Below are 8585 nucleotides of genomic sequence, written 5' to 3'. Positions count from 1 at the left end.
GAGGACGTCATGGTGGGACGTGTGCTGCTGCAGGAGGTGAAGCACAGGCCACTGGTATATGTGAAGATGCTACCCTGCCATTTTCATGATATCCGCAATGACACAGGGCACTCGCAGGTGGTGCCATCTTCGATGCTCCTTCACCATGTACGGGAGGATGACTACGCTGCGCTCATGGCGCGCTTCGGCAACGACACATCGCCTCCTGCCCGTGTGTCGTGGGTTTCCAGTGACGTGATATACCCTGCGTGTGATTGATGATGAAACATTTTTCTTTTTGTAAATGTGTTGCTTGCTTTTTTGCTGCATCCTCAGCGGGTGCTCCGTGTGCTCTATGGCCGAAGGACGTGAACGGTGTCGCTGACTGCCCCTGTGGAGCCTGCCGCTCCCCGCCTGCTGCCCTTCTCGTGCGTGGCGGTGGCCAGACGAGTGAGCGCCTCTTCAGTCTTTTTTTTTTTTGTTCTGCGGTCGTGCTTCGGCTGGGAGCGCGTAATGGAAGTGCGCGGGTGGGTGCTTGGCCACCAGTGAGCGATGCGCCTGGGCTTGGTTTTCGTCTTATATATATATATATATTGTTTGAGTGTGATTTTACTTTTTTCTGTCTACCATCTTTGCTGTTTTGCCTATTTTTACCGTAACTACTTAATCACTTTTTGCTCGCGTGCTGACGCTGGATGTTATAAGGACATAGTGTGCTTACTTGTGTGTGTCACGCATGGCACTTAGCAACGCCTCTTTTAGCGTTATTTACGGAAACGAGGAGCTCGTTGTTGTGAGCAAGCCGCACGATGTTCCTATGGACGGGGAAGAGCACGTAGTGACGGTGGAGAAATGGGCCCATGCGTACCGCGCAAAAAGTGACTGTGCCAACAGTGCCGCTGGTGGTGATGCGGACAGGGATGAACGGGCGGCGGGGACTGCAGGCACGTACACGGGACGAAGGAACTTGGTGAAGTTTGTGCACCAGTTGGACTATGCCACGAGCGGTGTGTTGTGCATAGCCTTCTCGAAGGAAATGGCCGCGCGGCTTGCTCACTGCTTTGAGATGCGCACGGTGCAGAAGGCTTATTTGGCTGTTCTTTGTGGAATGATTCCACCACTTCGTATTGCCCAGAATAATCGGGACACGGACGCTGGCGTGGATTTTCTTATTGGCTCACGGTATAGCAGTCGTGTTCGTATGGTTCTAGTTGATGATGTGCCAAACGCTCATTTTGTTCGCAAGTGCATAATGGGGGCCAGCGGACACGTAGAGGAGGAAGATGCTGGAGACTGCGCCGCCCTTCTTCGCGTGGACCTTCCTGTGGGGTACGATACGACCGACCCGAGGGGTTTTCGAATGGCGGTGAACGGAAGAGACGAGCGGGAGAGTGTGACGTACGTGCATGTGCTGCAGCGCGGGTACATGATGCATCCCACCTTGGCTTGCCCAGTGCCGGTGACAAAAGTCGTGCTGTTTCCGCGAACGGGTCGGCGGCACCAACTTCGAGTGCATTGTCATGCGATCGGTTTTCCGATTCTTGGCGATGTTACCTACGCAAGCATTCCAACTCCACGGGTTGCTCCAGAAGCACAGGGAGCTGAAACGATGACAAATGTTGGGGCCACCGCCTCGGCAAACGTGGCGGACGAGGTGAAAGCTGCAGATGCATGGCAGCGGATGATGCTTCACGCGTGGCGTCTCTCATTTCCCGTAAGTGTGGAGCCACTGCGGTGTGGGATGGAGCGTTACATGCAGAAGAGGCGGCGAAGACGTGAGACATTGGGCTTGGCGGTCGCCAGTGGCGACGATGCTGCTGAGTGGACGCATTTTGAGACGAAAGATCCGTTCCAGTCGATTAGCCGTCAATGACTTAGTGGATCACGAGATACATGCATAGTAGTGAAGTGACCGTGATTCCCACAGACATAATTTTTTTTGATATTATATATATATATATATGACCGGAACAAAAGCCCTGTCGCACATGAAACGGTGGGTGAGGGGGTGCCGCGGAGCCCTCTAACCCGCACGAAGTGTGGAATACCCAAGGGACGCGCCACGGCGACGATGATGGAAGAAAGTTTACCTATTACCTTTTATATCCACTATGCTGTTTTCCTCTGCGTCTTTGTGTCTCTATGATAGTTTTTTTTGTTTGTTTGCTCTTGCATTGTGGGCGCGTGTGCTTTTCCTTTTGCCGTTGCCGGGGACGCCGTACAACTAGAGGAATGCTGCACGAAGTGTATGCCCCTGGCGACGCAGCCTCAGTGGCTTGGAGCCGCCAAAAAAAGGTTGCGTTTCTTCGTCTCATTTCCGACATGCAGGATGGCATGCGACCACCGAGTGTTGTTGTCCTCTATGGCCCAACGGGATCTGGTAAGCTTTCCTCTGTACGGGTCATGCTTGAAGAGCAGCGCGATGCCTTGGGTCGGCCGCTGCTGGTTGAAGTGATGCATTCCTGCGAGGCAACGCCGCAGCAGTACTATAGTTTTCTTATGGATACCTTCACGGAGCACGAAATGACGGGAGATGACGCGTGGGAGTCACATCCTGCAGCATCTTCCGTCCTTGCGGACGTCTCCGGTGATGTGAAGGATGAAGCTCGACTGCCGAATGGCGCCAAGAGTCACCGACTGGCACGCGTGGTGGCCCGGGTTGTGAAGTTTTACGGCGAGTCGCTGTTGTCACCCCTCCACACACGTACCCTGCGTTTCCTTGACCATTACGACACATGGAGGTGCAGCGAGCTTTCAGCAAAGTGTATTAGCGATGGCACCGGTGCATTAGATGGTTCACTTCTTCGGCGCCATTTTGTGTTTTTCATCCTCACGACACACGACACACACAGCGATAAGGTGACACTGGGGAAACTGCTGCCTTCCCGTGTTCTTACACATTCGTGCATTCACTTCTTTCACTGCACTCCACTCACAACACGCAACTTGACGGCACGCGTCAAGGATATCTTGCGCATGGAGCGACAGCGGCAAAAGTGTGGTGTTCGACACCGCCTTTCAGATGACGAGGTGGAGTTCCTGTGCAAGCATGGTCATGGCGATATTCGTCAGGCGTTGCTGCAGGTGCAGTGGTCATGCCTTCTTTGGGAAAGGGGCTTGAATGAAGCAGGGTTAACATTAACGTCAGCTGAGACACAGGGAAAGGAGAAACCGCAGGCCAAATCAAAGAAACTGAGAAGTGTCATGGATCTTCTTGAGGATCATGATAGCGCTGAAGTGGTGACCTCCACCCTGCAACCACTAATGGCGGCTGAACAGGGTTCTGAGGAAGAGACGGGAACGGCGGTGCTTTTCCGGGACGAGTATCTCGATGTGGCACATGCGACTGCACGTATTCTCACGCAGAAATACACCCTATCTTCCGTGGTGAGAGAGCTAAACACTGAGCCTGAGAAGTTACTTGGTTATCTGACAAACAACATGCCAGTTTACTTCCGTTCAGGGCAAATGCAAGAGTATGCAGAGTGTGCTGCTTCAGCGAGTGCTGCTGACGCTCTACGTGCCGCAGAATCATTTGGTAAGCGTAGGCAAAGTGGTGCAAGTCTTCACACTGCACGGCTTACCTCTGGAGATGATAGCGATGGCAGTGGCGTCGTGGGGCTGGACCTCATATCCCTGATATTGTTTGGTAAGACCTACGAGGTTTGCCACAAGGACGTTTGCATCCCACGTGCACTTGTGGCACAGCGTCCGCCGCCGTACCAGCCTCTGGCCTACCCACGTCTGCGAGATGTGGAATTAACGCGAAAGCGTTCGCGGAATGATGGCTGGGGATACACTGAAAATGATTTTGAGCAGCAAATGAGACGAGGGGAACGCGGACTCTACTCGACAGAGTTGGAGTGGCGCCAGGAATTTATGCGACGGCTACAACTATGCGAAGTGAGTGGCAATTCCTGGCGCAGTACGGAGGCTGATATTGTGCGGGAGTCTCTTCCGGCACTTCTCAACAGGTGTGTCGCGTTGGACACGGTGTTGCTGGAGTACGCCCCCTATGCGAGGTGCATCGTGCTTGACCGCTCCCCTCTCTCTGCCACTTTCCGTGCTTCGGATTCGGGTGCGATCGCGCTCTCGAAGAACATGGCGTCGGCCAGTAAACGACCTGTGAAACCTTCCCCGAAACCGCCAGGGCCGAAGAAGACGTTATTCTCTTTTGCGAAAACGAATGCCCCATTGCTGCAGAGACGACCATGTTCCCTTCTACGGTACAATGTGCTTTGCTGTGGCCTGAGTGAGAGACCTTCTGTCAGGGTGGACTCCTTTTTTCTTGTCCCGCGCAACGATGATACCGGTGACGATGATGATCTGTTGGATGACACGGCGGCCGACTCCAACACCCCGCGGCCACTTCTGCCCGATGGAGAAGACATTGAGGAGTACAGTGACTGAAGGAGAGGTGTGAGCGCCCTGCCCGCGACCATCCTCCGCACACAAATATATACATTTCGTTGTTGTTGTTGTTGTTTTGTTTGTGTGCTTCGGTTGTGTTATTTTTTTTCTCGTTCTCTCTCTGCGTGTGTCTTGCCTACATTCACGTTCCCTGTATGTGTTCTTTCTCTTTGCACTGGGGCGATTAACTGTATTTTTGCTTGTGTGACGTTTTCGTCACAAAAAACAAAAACACAAATGGCACCAAAACACAAAACGAACAAAATGAAATACGCAAAAAAAGTCGTACGGACAGGGTAGTGCGAATAAGCAACCTTTGTGAGTGGTCAAAGGAGTAGGACACGCAGTGGGGCGCCAATATATATAATATATACATATAGTTATTATTATACGACGCCCAGGGGGACTCGACAGGAAATCATGGACGCCTACACGTCATTGTTGAACCTGAACTTCATGTCGGCCTGGCGAACAGGCAACAGCCTGATTGATATGGTCATTGCCATTACCATTCCTCTTCTGTCAAACTGGGTGGCAAGGTTCTTCTCCGTCACTTGGCCTGAGTTTGTGAGGACATTGCTTCACTGGTACCTACCTAAAAAGGTGCAGGTAAAAATTCAGCACGGTCTGGCCGATCGATATCAGCGGGCGGTGGATTTGACGGAAGGGTCTGTGCTGCAGGAGGCTGTCGAGCGATACATCAGCAGTCAGGTGAAGCCTTTCTACTCAAATGGGGAGTTTGTGTACAGTATGGTGTCACCCAGCGATGGACCCGAAAAAAAGACCATGGCGCAGTTATTGGAGGAGAACTTTAAGCTTTTCTGTCGGCCCATGAAAGAGAGTGTTAATCTAGGGAACGGCATGTTTATTCGCATTTGGGAATCTGAGGATAAGGAGCCTGAAAAATCAGAGGGGGCCGTGAACAACGGCCACAGAGGGAGGGGGCAGGAGAAGCAAACAAGGTCCAATCTGCGAGAGATTGTCTTTACGGAAAACTCAGGAGGCCGCACTGAGGGCGACGAAGTGTTAACATTTACACGGGCTGCGTTTGAGTGGTACGTGCAGAGCTTGGAGACGGTATCGAGCCGGAAACGCTACCTCTACCAGCCTCTGCGAGGAACAGCCTCCTTTGAAGAGGTGCATGGTGAACTGACGAAGGTTGTGCGCTACCCGCTGTACGACCTGAAGTCATTTAACTCCCTCTTCTTTCCTGAGAAGGAGAAGCTTATAGCGCTGCTTGAACAGTTTGAAAACAAAACTGGCAAGTTTGCCGTGCCCGGCTTTCCTCATAAACTCATCTTGCTGCTCCACGGGCCACCTGGCACAGGCAAGACAAGCCTTGTCAAGGCTATGGCACAATACACGGGGCGCCACATTTTCTCTGTCCCTCTTGCGCAGGTGCGCACCAATCACGAGCTTATATCCTGCATGCATGACCAGCTCTTTGAGGTGAGCAACGAGCGCCAGTACTGGAGGGTGTCACTCCGCCCAGAGAACGTCATCTATCTCCTAGAAGACGCTGATGCCACCTCCGACGTTATGCTTAAAAGTAAGGAGAAGGAAGCAACGACGAAGACTCAAGGCAAAAGACTTCTTCGCCCACAAATGGACGCACTTAGTACAAAAGGACTGTTAGAGGCCTTTGGTGGAATTCTTGATACCCCAAAGCGCATAATTGTGATGACCACAAATCATATCGATAGACTAGATAGTGCTATTATTCGCCCAGGTTTTGTCACAATGCGATTGTACATGGGGAATTTCACGACGGAATACGCAGTGCAGATGGTCAGGCATTACTACGGGCCTGAGGCAGCCACAGATGAGCGCCTGGAGTGTCTGAAGGAGGTTTTGCAGCGGGCTAGTGAGACGGCGATTTATTTTAGTCCCTCCGAGCTGGAGCAGCTTTGTGCAGAGTATGACGATATCGAAGATCTCATTGAGGTGCTGAAGAATGGAAGTCGAGAACAGATGTTCTAAATGCACACATCCACTACTTTCACACATGTGGACAAATTTCAGCTAAAAAGAAGGCATTTCTTTTTGCTTTTTTTTTCTTTGCATTGTGAGAATGGAGAGTTTGTCGGACGCATGAATCGCCACGCAATCACACGTACTCTTTTTTTTTTCTTTGGTGGGGGTGGGGTGGGGGGTTCCCTGACACATATCCATGCATTCTTTGCCATCTCTCCCATTCGCACCTGCGCGAGCAGTTGAAGTGTGTGGGGACAAAAAAAAAGAGGATAATAAACACATACTTATATATAAGAGGCAGTACACAAGCAAAACATACATATACAGTGTGAGGTTGACGGGGTGGCATCTTGTTATAACACATTTATGGCGTCCGCAACCACACCCATAAACGTCCTGATACTGGTAACGGGCAGTATTGCCGCCGTAAAAGTGGGTCTTTTGCTGGACCAACTCTTTGGCGAGTCGTATCAGGTTCGCATTGCTGCTACCAAGTCCGCGTTTCACTTTTTGAATCGAGCGCAAAAAGCTTCCCGAGGTCTTAATCTGCATCACATTCTCACTGACGAGGATGAGTGGAAGGAGTGGCAGGGAATGAACGATGCCGTTATCCATATTGAACTGCGGAGGTGGGCACACCTTGTCGTCTTTGTACCGTTAGACGCTAACACACTTGCAAAGCTGGCACATGGCTTATGCGATAACCTAGTCACGTGTGTGATGCGGGCGTGGGAAGTAAAGCAGAAGCCGGTGATTTTGTGTCCAGCAATGAACACTGCTATGTGGACACATCCGGTGACCTCGAAGCAGTTGTACACTTTGCGGGACTGGTACTCTGCGACTCCTGTTGACTTGCACTTGGACAATAACGGAACCGATGACGATGCCTTGGTACTTCCCAGCACATTGGATGAGGCAATGTTTCAGATCATAAGGCCTGTTAAGAAGCGTTTAGCGTGCGGAGATGTCGGGATAGGCGGAATGGCCAGCGTGGAGGATATTTCCAAAGCTATAAGAAACACAGCAGGTCTTATTCGCGCCAAAATGATTAATGCCACGAGCAGTAAGCCTACATGCGGAGAGGCAACCCAGGGAGAAATGCCAGAGGCATGTGAGCAACATCAAAACTCTGGTGAAAAACATCATCCGGAGACTTTGTAATAGTGAAGCCCTTAGGCACCTTGCTTCTTGCTGATTGGATATTGTCACACATATCTAGCACTGCTAGTGTTTTCTTTTTTTTGTAAATCATATTGATCCTTCATCCACTCATTTTGTCTTTATCTCATCGTACTTCATTTCTTCTTCTTCTTTCAGTTTCTTTGGTAGATGCGAGGACTTACATGTGCAACGTAAACACAATACCTCTCATGCATCTCCATTTCGATTTCTTCTTCCTTTTCGCGGGTGTTTGGAGTGTATATGATATGTACCGCTGCTAACTGCTTCATTGTTTTTATGTGATGGATGCAATGGTAAAGTTTGGGCACGTAGACGGGTGGTGTGAGACAAATATGCGAGACGAGCTGCGGAGGATTCGATGTTTTATTATCCGCTCCAACCAGTCGTGATGCACGCGGCGGCATCGCTGCACCCGTACATTCTAGCGGCATGCCGCGTTGTTGCGGAGTTCAAGAGAGTGAGAAAGCGGAGGGAAGGATGTCGCACGAGAAGGCATGGCTGGAGGCTGTGGACGTAATCTTGCAGTGGGTGATGGGCGCGCTTCAAGGTGACGCAAACTCCATACGCCTCATTGCGTTTTTATTGAAGAAATTGGGGGATACGCCGCCCCAGGTGCCCTCGCAGGAGGGCAGTTGTGACTCCCGCTGTACGGGCTCGCGCGCCGCAATGCAGCGGATTCTGGCGGAGGGGAAAGGCGCCAGTTCAGACAGCGCTGGCCTGGATACTTGCAGTGCTGACTGCTCCGAACGCAATTACATTCTTAATATACAGACAGACCTTTTCCGGAGTTTATTTACCTCTGATGTCTTCAGTGATATGGCGAAGCAGGTGTGGCCAAACATGGCTTAGCCTAAGTTTGAATATCATTGGAGGTGAAAGTGGAGATTATATTTTTTTGTGACAGCAAAACGTCGCAGCGGCACGGTGTGCTTGCGTCCAGTTGGATTGTCCCTATGGACCCCAATGATTGTTGGCCCTTTGTGTGCTTTTTGTGAACCGATAAAGGAGCAGAGGTTACACCTACATTATCAGGCTGCTCG

At 51.1% G+C, this 8585-nt stretch overlaps 5 protein-coding genes and 1 pseudogene across 5 annotated transcripts, besides 5 other annotated features; all 6 read left to right on the top strand.

Annotated features, from left to right (window-relative positions):
• The first annotated feature begins 9 nt into the window (after window positions 1-9).
• TraAM80_00445 (UDP-Gal or UDP-GlcNAc-dependent glycosyltransferase, putative) lies at window positions 10-534 on the top strand (annotated as a pseudogene).
• A 22-nt stretch (window positions 535-556) lies between these two features.
• Window positions 557-573: a microsatellite.
• A 142-nt stretch (window positions 574-715) lies between these two features.
• Window positions 716-1852, top strand: TraAM80_00444 (pseudouridylate synthase; the record flags this gene model as incomplete). Its single annotated transcript, XM_029377523.1, has 1 exon — window positions 716-1852. The coding sequence occupies one exon, from the start codon at window positions 716-718 to the stop codon at window positions 1850-1852; it is 1137 nt and encodes a 378-aa protein (XP_029242686.1).
• Window positions 1853-1921: 69 nt separating this feature from the next.
• Window positions 1922-1942: a microsatellite.
• A 269-nt stretch (window positions 1943-2211) lies between these two features.
• On the top strand, window positions 2212-4389 carry TraAM80_00443 (uncharacterized protein; the record flags this gene model as incomplete). Its single annotated transcript, XM_029377522.1, has 1 exon — window positions 2212-4389. One exon carries the CDS (start codon window positions 2212-2214, stop codon window positions 4387-4389), a length of 2178 nt encoding a protein of 725 aa, XP_029242685.1.
• Window positions 4390-4447: 58 nt separating this feature from the next.
• Window positions 4448-4504: a microsatellite.
• A 103-nt stretch (window positions 4505-4607) lies between these two features.
• Window positions 4608-4668: a microsatellite.
• A 78-nt stretch (window positions 4669-4746) lies between these two features.
• Window positions 4747-4780: a microsatellite.
• Window positions 4781-4809: 29 nt separating this feature from the next.
• Window positions 4810-6369, top strand: TraAM80_00442 (AAA+-type ATPase; the record flags this gene model as incomplete). The annotated part of the gene is made up of 1 exon (XM_029377521.1): window positions 4810-6369. One exon carries the CDS (start codon window positions 4810-4812, stop codon window positions 6367-6369), a length of 1560 nt encoding a protein of 519 aa, XP_029242684.1.
• A 360-nt stretch (window positions 6370-6729) lies between these two features.
• On the top strand, window positions 6730-7524 carry TraAM80_00441 (putative conserved flavoprotein; the record flags this gene model as incomplete). The annotated part of the gene is made up of 1 exon (XM_029377520.1): window positions 6730-7524. One exon carries the CDS (start codon window positions 6730-6732, stop codon window positions 7522-7524), a length of 795 nt encoding a protein of 264 aa, XP_029242683.1.
• Window positions 7525-8022: 498 nt separating this feature from the next.
• TraAM80_00440 (uncharacterized protein) lies at window positions 8023-8394 on the top strand (the record flags this gene model as incomplete). Its single annotated transcript, XM_029377519.1, has 1 exon — window positions 8023-8394. The coding sequence occupies one exon, from the start codon at window positions 8023-8025 to the stop codon at window positions 8392-8394; it is 372 nt and encodes a 123-aa protein (XP_029242682.1).
• Between the last annotated feature and the right edge of the window lie 191 nt (window positions 8395-8585).

This window comes from Trypanosoma rangeli (assembly GCF_003719475.1).
Source record: "Trypanosoma rangeli strain AM80 chromosome Unknown Tra_15.4_contig_00007, whole genome shotgun sequence".
Classification (NCBI taxonomy): Eukaryota; Euglenozoa; class Kinetoplastea; order Trypanosomatida; family Trypanosomatidae; genus Trypanosoma; species Trypanosoma rangeli.
Note: the sequence above shows the minus strand (reverse complement) of the source record. Positions and strands in the feature narration are given on the sequence as shown.